This window comes from Hemitrygon akajei, chromosome 8, assembly GCF_048418815.1.
Source record: "Hemitrygon akajei chromosome 8, sHemAka1.3, whole genome shotgun sequence".
Lineage (NCBI taxonomy): Eukaryota > Metazoa > Chordata > Chondrichthyes > Myliobatiformes > Dasyatidae > Hemitrygon > Hemitrygon akajei.
Genome location: NC_133131.1, coordinates 151,270,341 through 151,287,967, shown reverse-complemented (window position 1 = coordinate 151,287,967; position 17,627 = coordinate 151,270,341). Strand labels below are relative to the sequence as shown.

The window sequence follows — 17,627 nt, the reverse complement described above, 5'->3', positions numbered from 1 at the left end:
ATAAAAGCTCATTGTGTATGATATGTCATGCTGCAATGATAGAAGATTGGTAGACTTACAGGAAATAGAGAGTAGACATAATATTTTTTTCTGGTTGGCAAGAAGGTATTGAGTGGTGTACCCTGGGGATTGGTACTCAGAACATAACATTTTTTCAGTTGGTATGAAGGTACCAAAGGTATGCTTGATAAATTTACTGAAGCTACAAAGATGAGGAGGAAAGTAAATTATGAAGAGAACATAAGGAGAATATAAAGCAAGATGGTAGTGAACATGAGAAAATAAATATCTGGTAAATAGAGTTTAATGTGGAAAATGTGAAATTATCCCATTTGACTGGAAAAATATGAGATACGTATCATTGAAATAGAGTTATTGAGCACAGCAGCACAGAAACAGACCCTTTGGCCCATCTAGTCCATGCCAAACTGTTATTCTGCCTAGCCCCATTGCCCTCCACCCAGACCATAGCCTTCCATACCCCTCCCATCCATGTACCTATCCAAATTTCTCTTAAATGCTGAAGTTGAACCTGCATCCACAACCTATGCTGGCAGCTTGTTCCACATTCTCACTACCTTCTGCGTGAAGAAACTCCCCCTCAAGTTCAGGTTTGTTGTCTTCTGACATACTACATACAACCATACGAAACAGTATTCCACCGGACCTTGATGCACCAACAAAACATATAACCCACATAGCACATTCACCAAAATATCACCATAAATCAGTTTATAAAAGATAATTCAAAATGCATGCAGTGCACAGCATAGTTAAAGAGTAAGCAGCTCACTGTCCTGATGGCGAGACCTCAGTGGTGGCAGGGTACTCATTAGTCTCACAGCCTGAGGGAAGAAGCTCTTATCCAGACTGGCAGTCCTAGTCCTGATGCTCCTGTACCTCCTTCCTGATGGTAGTGAGTAAAAGAGATTGTGGGATGGGTGGTAGGGATCCTCAGCAAAGCTTTAGGCCCTTTTTCTGTAATGTTCCTGTATTTCACCACATTCAGTCAGAGGTGCAGCGGCTGCTCGGGGAGGGGATCATCGAGTCAAACACAAGCCCTTGGCAGTCCCAGGTGGTTGTTGTTTGGACTGGGCAGAAAATTAGGATGGTCGTGGACTATAGTCAAACCATCAATAGGTTCACGCAGCTTGACGCGTACCCCGTACCCCGCATCGCGGATATGGTCAACCAGATAGCTCAGTACAAGGTGTACTCGACAATAGATCTGAAATCCACTTATCACCAGCTCCCCATCCGCCCAGAGGACCACCCCTACACCGCCTTCGAGGCGGGCGGCAGGCTCTATCACTTCCTGCGCGTCCCATTTGGTGTCACAAATGGTGTCTCAGTCTTCCAGAGGGAAATGGACCGGATGGTGGACCAGTGCCAACTGAAGGCCACATTTCCCTACCTGGATAACATCACCATCTGTGGTCGCGACTGGTCGGATCACGATGCCAACCTCCAACGATTTTTCCAAGTGGCCGAAGCTCTGAACCTTACTTATAACAGGGACAAGTGTGTGTTCGGAACCACCCGACTCGCTATCCTTGGGTATGTCGTGGAAAACGGGGTCATTGGCCCTGATCCCAACCGTATGCGCCCCCTGTTAGAACTCCCTCTTCCCACCACTCTCAAAGCCCTCAGACGGTGCCTGGGTTTTTTTTCCTATTACGCCCAATGGGTCCCCCATTACGCAGACAAGGCCCGCCCCCTGGTCAAGTCTACCACTTTTCCCCTCTCTGCTGAGGCCTGCGCGGCCTTCAGCTGCATTAAAGGGGACATTGCCAAAGCAACGATGCATGCGGTGGACGAGACCATTCCCTTCCAAGTAGAGAGTGACGCCTCCGATTTCGCGCTTGCCACTACCCTCAATCAGGAAGGCAGGCTAGTAGTATTCTTTTCTCGTACCCTTCAAGGCTCTGAAATTCGGCACTCCGCGGTGGAGAAAGAAGCCCAGGCCATAGTGGAAGCTATTAGGCACTGGAGGCACTATCTCGCCGGCAAAAGGTTCACCTTGCTGACCGACCAGCGCTCGGTTGCGTTCATGTTCAGCAACCAACAGCGGGGCAAAATCAAAAATGATAAAATTTTGCGGTGGAGAATAGAACTCTCCACCTACAACTATGATATCCTGTACCGGCCGGGCTCAGATCTCCATCGCCTTTATACAGGGGTCTGTGGGAGGAGCCACAGGAGCAGTCATCAGGGGGCGTGTCCAGACAGGTATATGTAGTTCACCACAGTTCCTAGTAAATATCACAATTAGGAGTGTTCTTTTTGGCAGTATTTACTGACCTCTGCAGTCTGATGCCTTGCAGCTTCCTTACCACACAATGATGCAGCCAGACAGGATCCTCCCAATAGTGAATTCTGGAGAAAATTGTTAGAAAGGGGGTGGGGAGCCCTGCACACCTCAATCTCCTCAGAAAGTGTACTCAAATCTTTCCCTCTCACAATAACTCCTTTCCTGTTCTCCATCTTCCTCTGGTGCTCCCCTCCCCCTTTCTTTCTCCCTAGGCCTCCCGTCCTATGATTTCCACCCCCCCCTCCAGCCTTGTATCCCTTTTGCCAGTCAACTTCCCAGCTCTTAGCTTCATCCCTCCCCCTCCTGACTTCTATCATTTTGGGTCTCCCCCTCTCCCTTCTCCCCACTTTCAAATCTCTTACTATCTCTTTTTTTCCATTAGTCCTAACGAAGGGTCTCAACCTGAAACGTCGACTGTACTTCTCCCTATAGATGCTGCCTGGCCTGCTGCGTTCCACCAGCATTTTGTGTGTGTTGCTTGAATTTCCAGCATCTGCAGATTTCGTCGTGTTTGCGCGAATAACAGAAATACTGTATATTAAAAAAAGTGAGGTAGTGTCCAAGGGTTCAATGTCCATTTAGGAATCGGATGGCAGATGGGAAGAAGTGGTTCCTGAATCACTGAGTGTGTGCCTTCAAGCTTCTGTACCTCCTAACTGATGGTAACAATGAGAAAAGGGCATGCCCTGGGTGCTGGAGGTCCTGAATAATGGATGCAATCAGTTCATTTCCCTGATGTTGTCTGTATGGGGTTTGCATGTCTGTGTGGGTATCCTCCACATCCAAAGTACATGTAGGTTGGAAGGTTAATTGGCCTCTGTAAATTGCTCCAAGTATATAGATTTCTGTGGGAGTGATGGGAACAAAGAGAACTACGGCAGGATTAGTGAATGGGTTCTTGGCATGGATTTAGCAGGTTGATAGGCCTGTTGTTATGCCATTTGTCTATGACTCTATTTAAACTAAATTAAGATCATAAGACAAAGGGACAGAATTAGGTCATTCAGCCCATTGGATCTGTTTCATCTTTCATCATGGCTCTGATTTATTATCCCTCTCTATTTTCCTGCCCGTTAACCTTTGACATCCTTAATAATCAAGAACCTATCAACCTCCACTTTAAATACACCCAATAACTTGACCTTCATAGCCGTCTGTGACAATGAATTCCACAGATTCACCAGCCTCTGACTAAAGAAATTCCTCCTCATCTCTGTTCTAAATGGACATCCTTCTCTTCTGAGGCTGTGCCCACTGGTTTCTAGACTCCCCCACTTTAGGAAATATCCTTTCCACATCCATTCTATCTAGGCCTTTCACTATTTGATAGGTTTTAATTAGATCCCCCCCCCCCCACCCCATTCTTCTGAACTTCAGCGAGTACAGGCACAGAGCCATAAAATAAAATAAAATGAAATAAAAATGCATATCTTACATTTCCCCAGCAGTTTTGTCATTTATTTCAGTGGGAACTAGTCAAAGTTCATCAGGCAGACTTACCAGTTTAAGAGCCAGCTTTTTACCAAAAGTTTTCCCCCATTGTGATTTTTGGCAGAAGAGGGTTAAAGTCCAGAACTGACAGATTAAGCTGAACCAATAACAGCTATATTTCTTTCAGACCTTAAAACTTGGTGAACGTAGTTCCTGTTGTGACTATCCTGCAACCATGTTCCGGTAACATTTAAGATGCTGTATCTTCGGAGTCAAGTATCTGCTAGAATGTTATTCAGTCATAATACCTTCCATTCATTTGGCAAAAAGCCAGTTAGCTAATTAAAAAAAAAGATGCATTTTGCCAAAAGGCTGATGTTCATTGGTTTAATGCTACCTTTTAATGACTGAATTTCTTGCAGAAAACTTTGCTAGGAAAACTTTATGCTTGCTGAAGCGTTCTTTGCAAGGACAGTTGTTTGGTAGCATTTTGGAAAGGTTTTGGCTCAGTAATAACAATAATAATAATAATAATACATCAATCAGCTTAGTTCATTGATCATAATTGGTTTCTAGTTTCACTCAGGCTTAGAGGTACTGGGTCTTATCTGATTCCGGTTGCTCATTACCAGACAATTTACTGCAGGGCTAAATGACCTCCAAAGAAATTTGTGCAGTCACATATTCTCTTGGGAATAAATTGCAACACATTCTAGTTATAATAGAATCTTAGATTGAAACTGCACAGAAAGGGATAATTTACTGCACCGTGTCTCATTTGAGTTATATTTGAATCACCCTCTTCCATACTTAAGGAAGATCACAACAACTTCTTGAATAAAAATATTTATCAGTTCCCTTCTTATCTTGATAATAGAATGATATGAAATCTTAGTACACTGGTGAGAATCCACTGGTGAAACTATTGTTTGTTTGCATTATCTAAACTCTGATAAATTCTCAGTAATAGCCACTAATCTATGACGCAATTACAAACCCCAACTGATTTTCTGCTCTATAACCTGAAATACAGATTCCTTTTATTGCACTTGGCCATCAAGTAGCTTGAACTCTTTCTAGTACAAGTGGCATAGAACTATACAGTCGGCCCTCCGTATCCAACCGCGGATCGGGAAAACCCGGAAGTTCTCTCTCCAGCACTGGTTGTTTAAGCATGTACAGACTACTTTTTCTTGTCATTATTCCCTAAACAATACAGTATAACAACTATTTACGTAGAATATACATTGTATTAGGAATTATAAGTAATCTAGAGATGATTTAAAAGTACAGGCAGTCCCCAGGTTATGAACGAGTTCCATTCCTGAGTGCGTCTTTAAGTCGGATTTGAAGTCGGAATAGGTACATCCAGTATTATTCAGCGTCAGTTAGTAAAATGTTTTTTTTAGTATATAGTATATATTTTACCTTTCTATGCATATAAAACTTCAGAAACATACGTATTTCAATAATTAAACCACTGCGTTGCTTAGTAATAATTGTAGTTTTCATCGGGGCAGGGCCTTTCACATGCACCATTAAAATTGTTCCAATCATTGACCTAACGCTTTTCCAATGATTGATGGCGTTTCACCTCTTTCTGATCGCTTTATTACTTCCACCTTATTTTCAATCATGATCGTGATTATTTTCGTGAACAGAAACATTACGGATTCAGAGCTGCGCCAGGTCCAAAAGACCACCGCACTGAGACAGGTTAAACAAAGTCCAGGGTTCCGCTGGGTCCTAAAGAGCACCGCACTGAGCCAGGTTAAATAAGGGACTTGAGCATCCGCGATTTTTGGTATCCGCGGGGGGGGGGGGGGGGGGTGGGGGGTGGGGGGGGGGTGGTCCCGGAACCAATCCCCCGTGGATAAGGAGGGCCGACTGTATGGTTTCCTTGTGCAAGCAAAATACTGAGCTATGTTTTCATAGACTCTTGCTAAGAAACTGAAATTTGTTTTTCACCAAAAATGCAGAATGTGATCCATGCACATCAATTGGTCTACTATATACTCAAGTTACATATCTCAGTATCCTTGAATTTGAATGGTATTATCAATCTGTTTCTTATGGTTAGCCCATGATATAAAGTGGATTTTAGTTAATTGGACCATCAGTTAATCGGGGCAGGTGTTTATTTGGAACAATTCTTAAAGAACAAAAACTAAATTGAGAAAATAGCCATGGTTCCTTCCATTTATTTGGAACACTATGCTGCTTAATTGGAGCAGGAGATTGTTGCCGAACAGTCTGTCAGTCACGTGCAGTTTCGTGGCTGTTAGACACTACACCATGTTTCAAGTAAACATTTTAAAATAGTGTTTGCATTCAAAAAGCAGTTTTTTTTGTCACTGATGGTTGACGATTCAGAACTGTAAGACAACTGTAAGCAGCAAGACAATTCAGAACTGTTTTGCAAGTTTGGAACTGGTTTCAAGCATTTAGGTTTGGAGATGCCAGGAACAGCCGAGAGTGAAAATTAAAAGATTTTACTACTTTAACAAGTATCGGCAATCATCTTGAATGTTACATTGAAAATGAAGATTTGAAGGATGCAATTGGTGAAAGCATTGTATGAAGGCAGTCCACCTAGTCCAGCACTAGGTGTCTGCGCTGATTTGCTCACTTACAGTCAAAGAATACGGCAGATGAATTCCTCCGTTGATGACTATTAGGAACTAATGTGCAGTTTTATAGTACTGTGGTAGTATTGGTAGTGTTCTATTTTGTTCTGTATCTTATTTCAATGCATGATTTGCCACTCAGTTAAATGGTGGTTTGTTTTTATATACCTTTTAACTATTACCATGAAAGCTAATTGGGCCAGCAGCTTAATTGGGCCAAAATATATTGGTCCTGATGTGTCCCAGTTAACTGGAATCCACTGTATATTAGAAAGTATTCATATGTAAGTTTTGAACTGGGATAACACCAGACTCATTTCTTTTTGCCTTGCAGTCTGTCAGCATGTCATCATGAGCCATTAAGTTCATCCATTTAAGGGAGAGTATCTTTGAAACCAGATTCCAGCAAGTGCAGTGCCCTTTCTATGTGAAAGACAGAAAATTAACAAATAAAACAGTGAAAATAATGAGTGCAGAATGCATGAAGACATTCTTTTGATTAATGCTGCTCCCAATAAAAGGTAGCAGAACAGTTTGTTGTCCAGAATATCTGCACTGATCTGGTTTTAGTTTTAGAAGATGATCTCATAACTTACGAATTTAGCATACAGTGGTGCTTTACATCTGAAATTACTGTCTGTGGGATGTATTCCCTCTTGTTTCAAAGAATGAGGAATACTTGATCAAATGTGATGGCTTGTTTTTTTGGTGGTCAACTTAGTCTGAACAACACCTGGTTGGCTCAGGAGCCCCACAGTAGTTGCTGTGGGTGAGAGCAGGGGGCTGACAAGTTGCAGGACTTCTTGCCTCTGTTTTCTGTGGTTTTGTTCTAATTTCTTCTTGCTTCCCTTGACGTCCTGAATGGTTAACTTCAAGGAGTCCTGATCTCTCATTCGTTTGAGCCTCTATCTGTCAGTTTCATGGCTCATTCACAGGCTTTCTTGTGTAATGCCCCAATTAAGATTTCTACTGCTATGCTGTAGGTACTTCATTTTAGTAGTTTTCTGCAAAAGCAATGTGTCCTGCTGGTAGGATATTTTGGTTTCGGCTAAAGATAAGAACCCCTGCTGTTCAACTTAGGAATATGGCATCAGCCAATTAGGATGGTGGGATCTGGAGAAAGTTCTAGGGGGAGTTTTGTGACAGACAGTAGTTTGGCTTGGGGTCTTTTGTCAGGAGATATGGAGTGGGACAGAAGGGAAGATGCTGGATGGAGAGTCTTCCGTTGGAAGAAGTGCTTTGTGCAGATGAATGGCTTCAAGGAAGAAGGGCAATACTCCTGAGAGAGAGCCAGTTTGCTTGAGATGGTCTTTGAGGGGAGTTTGACAATGTGGCTGGTGTTTTCACACAGACTGTGGGTCCAGCACCTGAGTAAGAGCTACACCCCCGAATACTTAGACTTGGAAGAGGTGAGCTCCAGTGGTTATGTGCACATTGGACTGGTTTAACTGTAATGGGCCCTTTTCTTTTTCCTAATAACTGTTTGATAAAGCTGGAATTAGTAAATATACTTTATTTATATTTTTATGCGGTGTATGACCTGTTATTTCTTGCTGACCGATAATTGTGTATGGACAATATTTACACAGCATTCATTCAAATTGAGTTTTCTTTAATTGGAACATCACAATGTTCCTGTTGGCTAAACCCCAAATCATACCAACCCTAGATGTATATTGTTTTATTGTTTATGCAAGGTGGCATCTCACCATTGAGTCACATGGCTGTTTGCAGAGTTAGCTAACAAGCCAAGTTTGCATATGAGCTCGGTGAGAAGATTGCATTTGTATGGAAGCTCGGATATTTAACAAGTCATGACTGGTGGCCATTTCACTGTGCTGAATATCCAGAGGAAAACAGCTGTCAACAGCATGATGAATGTAGCCGATCCAATGTAAATACTGTTGGCTTGCTGTTGAATGTATGAACGTTGACATTGTTTCTCTCTAGAGCCTCTGGGTCGGTGACCTTTTTCTTCTGGTATATATGATAAAAGTGGAAAGAACTCTTGAAATGTGTGTTTTCTAATCTGACATTACTGACTGGAATTATGAAATTGGTAGGATAATAATAAAACATAAAATAAACTCGAGATTCTGCAGTTGCTAGAAATCCAGAGCAACACAGGGCCTTTTAGGAGACTCTTAGTAGGTACATGGAGCTTAGAAAAATAGAGGGCTAAAAATGTGGTAGGGAAATTCAAGGCAGTTTCTAGAGTAAATTACATGGTCGGCACAACATTCTGGGCCGAAGGGATTGTAGTATGCTGTAGATTTATATATTCTCTGTTCTAACATATACAAGATGCTGAGGAACTCAGAAGATTAGCCAGCATCTATGGAAATTAATAAACAGTTGATATTTTGGGCTGAGATCTGAGGGTCATTCACCGGCATTCTGTCATTTAGGCACTTGATTACTTATTAGCCTATTGTGCCACAAGTGATTTTTTAAAATGGATATTTTGTGTGCTGAATCACATATTGTACTTATGATTTGTACCAGGGATCTGAGTAATAACCACATACTGATTTTGGGTCCTGGTGCCTTTAAACACCTATCAAGCTTACATTTCCTGTAAGTATCTTTCCACTGGTTGTATGTTAGAATTGTTAAAAACTTAATATTATTGTTAAATCAAATGTTGTGCACAGTCTTCCTATTCCTCTTTAGCCTGTCACCTCTAGTAGGCAATAGGCCACTGACTGCAGCTTGTCAGAGAAAAATGGTTATGTTCTCTCATTCTTTGTATCTTGTCTTCACCATTCTTTTTTATATTTTCAATCAGATTTTTCAGTTTTCACTTGCGAGGGTACCTCAAAATGTTAAGTTCTGCTTTCCCTTCATAGATATTGATTGAGTCACTCTAATTTAGAGCAAAAGAGGATGAGAGGTGACCTGAAAGAGGTGTATAAGATGACGAGAAGCATACATGGCCATTGCCTTTTACCCATGGTGGGAATGGCTAATACAAGAGGGCATAATTTTAAGATGATAGAAGGAAAATGTCAGAGGTGGGTATATTATACAAGGTGAGGTGGGTGCACACTAAATGCACTGCTGGGAGTGGTGATAGACATAGATACAATTGGGAGATTTAAGAGACTCTTACATAAGCACATGGGTGAAAGAAAAGTGGAGGGCAATGTTCGGTTGATCTGGATTAGGTTAGAAGGTCAACACAGCAATATGAGTACCGTGCTGTCCTAATCTATGTTATGTTCTATGTCCACATTTTCAGTTTCATGTTAAGGTTTCAGCATTGGCAGATTTTTTTTCTTCACCAGCTTACTTAGTGGATTGTATAACAGGCGGACTGCACTGGCATATTGCAGTATAATCTATTGCCATGATTCTTCTTTGCAACAAGCAAGGCCTTGCTGCATTGCTGACTTTGCCAGCAAGCACAGGAGAAGTATGAAGGTGTTAGTTAAAATTTTGAGAATTAATTTAGGGTTTGGAACTGCATTGTGTGTAACCCAATAACTTATTCTCAGAGATCCAGCAGTCAGGGAATAGCATTAACAACTGCCTGCCATTTCTTAACACTGTCATTCACCTGTTTTCTGTTTCGTAAACACAAGCTATTTCTTTAATTGTCCTACATAAATGCTCTAGTTCCTTCCATATGGGTTCAGTACAATTTGTTAGTCAAGAAGAGACTGCAGAAGCAGAAACCTTGAATTTAAACAGAAAATTATGTATGGAAATAAATATGTTGCTGTGGATGGTACAGTAGTGCTTCAGGTAGTGTAGCTGTGTCATAGCTCCAATGACCTGTCTTGTGTGTGTGTGTGTGTGTGTGTGTGTGTGTGTGTGTGTGTGTGTGTGTGTGTGTGTGTGTGTGTGTGTGTGTGTGTGTGTGTGTGTGTGTGTGTGTGTGTGTGTGTGTGTGTGCTCTCTGTGAATGCATGGCTATCCACTCAGTTGTGTATTTTACCCACACCTCAGAGACATGCAGGTTGAAAGGTGGGTTAATTGGCTGCTGCAGGTGGATCATAGAGTCATACAGTACCGAAACAAGCTGTTGGGCCCAGTTGGTCCATACTAAACTAATGCCTATCCAATTTGGCCCATATCCTTCTAAATCTTTCTTATCCAAGTACCTGTCAAACTGTCTTTTAAATGTTGTTACTGTACCTGCCTCGACCACAGGACATCCCATGTACATACCACCCAGTGTGTAAGAAACAAAGTTGCCCCTCAATTTCCAATTAAGTATCTCCCCTCTTGTCTTGAGTCTATAGCTTCTAGTCATTAATTTCCCTCCCCATCCTGGAAAAAAGACTAAGGGCATTCATTCTACCTACGCTCCTCATGATTTTATAAGCCTCGATAAGAAAGTAGAACCTAGAACACTATGGCATGGTACAGGCCCTTTGGCCCAGGATGATTCGACCTTTTAACCTACTCTACCACCAACTTAACCCTTCTCTCCTACATAGGCCTCAATTTTGCTATCATCTGTGCACCTATTTAAGAGTTTCTTAAATGCTCCTATTATATCTACTTGAATCACCACCCCAGCAGGATGCTTCATGCATCCACCACTCTCTGTGTAAAGAACTTACCTCTGATATCCTCCCGATACTTTACTCTTATTATCTAAAAATTATGCCCCCTTGTATGAGCTATTTCCACCCTGGGAAAAAGCCACTGGCTATCCACTCGAGGTGTGCCTCTTATCATCTTGTACAGCCCAATCAAGTCATGTCTCATGTTCCAAAGAGAAAATCCCTAGTTCGCTCAGTCCATCCTCATAGGCCAGGATCTGAGGAGTAAGAAAGGGATGACCATGTTCATAGGATTATACTATAAGCCACCAAATAGTCAGCGGGATTTAGAAAGGTTGCGGATTGTTGCAGGAAACATAAGCTTGTGCTCTTTGGGTGATTTTGCCTTTCCACATATCGACTGGGACTCCCATACTGTGAAAGGGCTGGATGGGAAAGAGTTTGTCAAATATATTCAGGAAAGTTCACTTAATCAATATATAGAGTTTCCAATTAGAGCCTGATACCAGATCTCCTATTAGGGATTGAAACAGTACAAGTGACCGAAGTTTGTGTAGGGGAACACTTTGGATCTAGTGATCATAATGCCATTAGTTTCAAGATAATAATGGAAGAGGATAGGTCTGGTCCTCAGTTTCAGAATCAGGTTTAATATCACTGGCATATATCGTGAAATTTGTTAACTTAGCAGCACCAATACAATGCAATACGTAATAATATAGAAAAATAAACGAATAAGTAAATCAATTACAGTAAATATATACTGTATATGTATATTAAATAGTTAAATTAAAAGTAGTGCAAAAACAGAAATAATAAAAAAAGTGAGGTAGTGTTCAATTGGTTCAGTGTCCGTTTAGGAACAGATGGCAGAGGGATTGTGATTCTAAAAAGGAAAAAGTTCAATTTTGATGGTGTCTGAAAGACCTGGCAAATGTAGATTGGGATAAGTTGTTTTCTGGCAAAGGTGTACATGGGAAATGGGAAGCCTTCAAAAGTGAAATTTTGAGAGCACAGGATTTGTATATTCCATTCAGAGTAAAAGGCAAGGATAACAGGTGTAGGAAGCCTTGGATTTTAGAGATATCGAGGCCCTGGATAAGAAGAAGGAGGAGGTACATAGCAGGTATAGGCAGGAAGGAACAATTGAGTGACTTGAGTAAAAAAAATACAAGAGAACACTTAAGAAGGAAATCAGGAGTGCTAAAAGAAGGCATGAGGGTGCTTTAGCTGACACGGTGAAGGGGAATTCCAAGGGCCTCCACAGATATATTAAGAGCAAAAGGGTTACAAGGGACAAAATTGGTCCTCTTGAAGATCAGAGTAGTCAGCCTTGCATGGAGCTGAAAGAGATGAGGGAGATGTTAAATGTATTTACTCAGGAGACGGACAGTGTCTATAAACAACTGTGAAGTCATCACTGTATACAGATTACAGAGGAGGAGGTGCCTGCTGTTTCCAGTTGGCCTGACCTCAGTGGTTGGGAAGATGTTGTAATCAATTGTTAAGGATGAGGTTATGGCATACTCGGTGACTCAAGTCAAAATAGGACAAAGTCAGCATGGTTTCCTTAAGGGAAAATCTTGTCTGATGAACCTGTTGGAATTCTTTGAGGAGATTACAAGTAGGATAGATAAAGGGGATACAGTGGATGTTGTAGATTTGGACTTTCAGTAGGCCTTTGACAAGGTGCCACACATGAGGCTGCTTGCCAGGTTAAGAGCCCATGGTATTACAGGGAAGTTACTGGCATGGTTAGAGCATTGGCTGATTGGTAGGAGGTAGCGAATGATGCTTTTTTGCTTGGCTGCTGGTGACTACTGGTGGTCCACAGGGGGTTAGTGTTGGGACCACTTCTTTTTATGCTGTATATAAATGATTTAGATGATGGAATAGATGGCTTTGTTGCCAAGTTTGCAGATAATACGAAGATTGGTGGAGGGGCAGGTAGTGTTGAGGAAACATGTAGGCTGCAGTAAGACAGACAGATTAGGAGAATGGGCAAGAGAGTGGCAAATGAAATATATGTTGTAAAATGCATGGTCATGCACTTTGGCAGTAGAAATAAATGTGCAGAGACTTTTCTAAACAGGGCAAAAATCCAAAAACCTGAGACATAAAAGGACTTGTGCAATACACCTTAAAGGTTAAATTGCAAGTTGGTAGTGAGCAAGGCACATGCAATGTTAGCATTCAGTTCAAGAGCAGGTATGTGATTCTGAGGCTTTATAAGGCACTGATGAAGCCTTACTTTGAGTATTGTGAACTACTGTGATAGCTTTGAGTCTGTACTCACTGGAGTTAGAAGGATCTCATTTAAACCTTTCGAATGGTGGGAGAGTCTAGGACAAGAAGGCAAGCCTTAGGAAAGAGGGACATCCATTTAAAACAGAGATGTGGAGATATTTAATTATCCAGATGGGTGGTGAATTTGTTACCACAGGCAGCTGTGGAGGCCAGGGCATTGAGTGTATTTAAGGCAGAGATTGATAGGTTCTTGATTGGACACAGCATTAAAGGTTATGGGAAGAAGACCGAGGAGTGGGGCTGAGGAGGAGACTGAAGGATCAGCTCTGATTGAATGGCGGAGCAGACTTGATGGGCCAAATGGCCTAATTCTGCTCCTATGTTTTATGGTTTTACGGAGTGCAAAATTGCACATGTCTTTCCACTCTTTAAGAAGGGAGAGAGACAGCAGAAAGGAAATTATAGACAAGTTAGCCTGACTTCAGTAGTTAGGAAGATGTTGTAGTCCATTGTTAAGGATGAGATTTCAAGACACTTGGAGGCATATGATAAAATAGGCTAAAGTCAGCATGTTTTCCTCAAGAGAAAATCTTGACTGACAGATCTTTTGGGACTTTTTGAGGAAATAACAGGCAGGATAGACAAAGGAGAGTCAGTGGATGTTGTTTACTTGGATTTTCAGAAGGCCTTTGACAAAGTTCTGCACATGAGGCTGCATAACAAAATAAGAGTGGCTCACTGGGAGAGGGTGAATAGTGGGAGTAAAGGGAGCCTTTTCTGTTTGGCTGTGGTTTCTAGTGGTGTTCCACAGGGATCTGAGTTGGAGCTGCTTCCTTTCACGTTACAAGTCAATGATTTGGATGAAGAAATTCATGACTTTTTGGCCAAGTATGTGGGCAGCATGAAGATAGGTGGAGGTGCAGGTAGTGTTGAGGAAGCAGGGTGTTTGCAGAAGGACTTAGACAGATTGGGAGAATGACTAAAGAAGTGGCAGATGCAATATAACACTGGGGATGTGTATGGTCATGCACTTTGGTAGAAGGAATAAAGGCATAAACTATTTTCTAAATGGGGAGAAAACTCAAAAATCAGAGTTGCAAAGGGACTTGCTAGTTTTTGTGCAGGATTTCCTAGAAGTTAACTTGCAAGTTGAGTTGGTGATAAGGAAGGCAAATGGAATATCGGCTTTCATTTTGAGAAGTTTATAGCATAAAAACAAGGATGTAGCGTTGAGTGTTTATAAGGCATTTGTCAGATCACACTTGGTGTATTGTGAGTGGTTTTGAGCCCCTTATCTAAGAAAAGATGTGCTGGCATTGAGGAGGATCCAGATGAAGTTCATGAGAACGATCCCAGGAATAAAAGAGTTAACATATGAGACCATAAGGCCATAAGATACAGGAGCAGAATTAGGCAATTTGGCCCATCAAGTCTGTTCCACCATTTCATCATGGCTGATCCAATTTCCCTCTCAGCCCCGGTGTCCTGCCTTCTCCCCATCTTCCTTCATGCCCTGGCCAATCAAGAAGCTAAGGAGTGTTTGATCACTCTGGGCCTGTACTCGCTGGAGTTTAGAAGAATGAAGGGAATTCACATTGAAGACTATCAAATATTAAAATATTTTGATAGAATGGACATTGAGAATGTGTCCTTTAGAAGGTAAGTCCAGGACCAGTGTAAACAGCCTCAGAATAGAGGGACTTGCATTTAGAACAGATTTGAGGAATTTGTCTAGGCAGAAGGTGGTAAATTTGTGGAATTCTTTGCCACGGATGGCTGTTGGCTAAGTCAACAGTTTAGACTGAGATTGATTAGTCAGGGCATCAAAGATTATGGGGAGAAGGCAGGAGAATAGGGTTGAGATGGATTATCAATCAGTCATTATTGATCAATCAGCAGACTCAATGGACCAAATGGTCTAATTCTACTCCTTTGTCTTGTGGTCTTATGGTTTTATAACGTATTAAACTAGATCAGCAAATGTACGGATGACACCAAGATTGTGGGTGCAGTGGACAGCGAGAAGAACTATCAAAGCTTGGCCTGGGATCTGGAGCAGCTGAAAAAGTGGTCTGAATAATGGTAGATGGAAGTTAATACAGAAAAGTGTGAGGTGTTGCACTTTAGGATAACAAGCTAAGGTAAGACTTACATGGTGAACAGTAGGGACCTGAGGAGTGCAGTAGCACAGATGGTAATACAGATCCATAATTCCTTGAAAGTGCCGTCACAGGTAGAGAAGAGTCGTAAAGACAATTCTTGGCACATTAGCCCTCATAAATCAACTTATCGAACACAGGAGTTGGGATGTTATGTTGGAAGTTGTATAAGATGTTGGTGAGGTCTAAATAGGAGTATAGTGTGCAGTCAAGTCACCTGCCTTCAGAGAGGATAACAATATGATTTGAAGAGTGCAGAGAAGATTGTCAGAGATATTACTGGGACTCAGGTCCTAAGTTCTCGGGATAGGTTCAGACATTATTCCTGAGAGAGTAGGAGAATGAAGGGAGATTTGACAGAAGTATACACAATTATGAAGGGTGTGTGTGTGTGTGTGTATATATATATATAGAGTAATTGCAAGCAGTCTTTTTCCAATGAGGTTGAATGAAACTAGAACTGGAGGTCATGGGTTAAGGGTGAAAGGTGACATGTTTACAGGGAACATGAGAAGAAACTTCATTCAGAGATTGGTGAGAATGTGGGATGAGCTGTCAGTGGGTGGAAAGAGTTGATTCGAGTTTGATTTCAACATTAAGAAACATTTGGAACTGAACGGAAGAGCTATGGTTCGGGTGCAGGTCAATGTGTTGAGGTAGAATAATAGTTTAGCATGGACTAGATGGGCCAAAGCACCTGTTCCTGTGTTGTAGTGTTTTATGACTCTATGACTCTGAAACATGCTCTCTAATCCAGACATCATCCTGGTAAATTTCCGCTGCACGCTCTAAAGCTTGTACATTCCGATAATGATGTGACCATAACTAAGCACAATTGTCCAAGTGTGGTCTAATCAGGGTTTTATAGAGCTGCAACCTGGCCACATGGCTCCTGAACTCAATACCCCGACTAATGAAGGCCAGCACTCCATATGGCTTCTTACCCATCCTATCAACTTGTGCAGCATGTTTGAGGGATCTATGGATGTGGACCTCAAGATCCCTTCACCCTTCTGACTCATGCTCTCCATTGAGAAATGTCCTAGCTTCTCCAACCCCTCACTGTAACTCAGTCCCCAAAGTCTTGCTAATATCCTTGTAAATCTTTTCTGTACTCTTTCCAATTTAATAATGTCTTTTCTGTATAGGATGACCAAAAATGAACACGATGCAAGTGTGCTTTTGTCAGCATCTTGTACAACTGCACCATGACATCCCAAGTTCTATACTTAATGCTGTGACTGGTGAAGGCCAGTGTGCCAGAAGTTTTTGTTATCATTCTGTTTACCTATGGCACCACTTTCAGAGAACCATATATCTGAACTCCAAAGTTCTTCTGTTCTAAAACACTCTGCAGGGCCTTATCGTTCAGTGTGAAAGTCTTACCTTGAATTGACTTTCCATAATGCAACACCTTGAACTTGCTTGAATCAAACTTGATTTGCCATCCCTTGGCCCATTTAACCAGCTGCTGACTGCAATCCTTGATAACATTCTTCACTGTCTGTGGCACCACCTAGTTTAGTCTCATCTGCAAACTTACTTAACCATGCTTGTACATGCTCATTCAAATAGTTGATATAGATGGCAAGCAACGACGGTCCCAGTATTGACCTCTGAGGCACACCACTAGTCACGGGGTTCCAGTCCACAAAATAACCTTCCAGCATTATTCTTTGCTTCTTACCATCAAGACAATTGTACATTCAGTCAGCCAGCTCTCCCTGTATTCCATGTAGTCTAACCTTTCAGAGCAGCCCATCATCTGGAAACTTATCAAAGGCATCTCTGTTGCACCACACCTTTCCTGTAGGATGATGACTAGACCATACCCAGTATTCTAAGTACACTCTAACAAATACAGAAAAGGATAGGAATGGGTACTTAATGTCCCAGGGTTTAGATGTTTTAGAAAAAATAGAGAGGGAGGTACAGGTAAAGGATCTGAGGGAATTGCAGTACTAATCAGGGACAATATCACAGCTGCACTCAGAGGGGGCATAATGGAAGGCTCGTCCATTGAGTTTATGTGGTTAGAACTCAAAATAGGATTGTACTCCACAACCCCCAATAGCCATCAGGACATTGAAGAACAGATATGCAGGCAGATGAAGGAAATGTGTAAAAACAACAAGGTTGTTGTCATGGGGGACTTCAACTTTCCTAACATAAATTGGGACCTTCTTAGTGCAAGTGGTTTTGATAGGGCAGAATTTGTTAGGCGCATTTGTTAACCCTCCAACAAGAGGAGGGGCTGTACTGGATCTAGTGTTGGGTGATGAACCTGGCCAGGTGACCAACCTTTCAGTGCGTGAGCAGTTAGGCAAGAGTGACCAAA

General features: G+C 41.8%; 1 protein-coding gene across 1 annotated transcript in view; it reads left to right on the top strand.

Moving 5' to 3' along the window:
* LOC140732544 (uncharacterized) overlaps positions 1-17,627 on the top strand; it is a 127,964-nt gene that overhangs the window by 55,151 nt on the left and 55,186 nt on the right. The window contains exon 6 of the mRNA XM_073055312.1: positions 8,875-8,946. Within this exon, the coding sequence (XP_072911413.1) occupies positions 8,875-8,946 (72 nt within the window). The remainder of the gene's footprint in view (positions 1-8,874; positions 8,947-17,627) is intronic.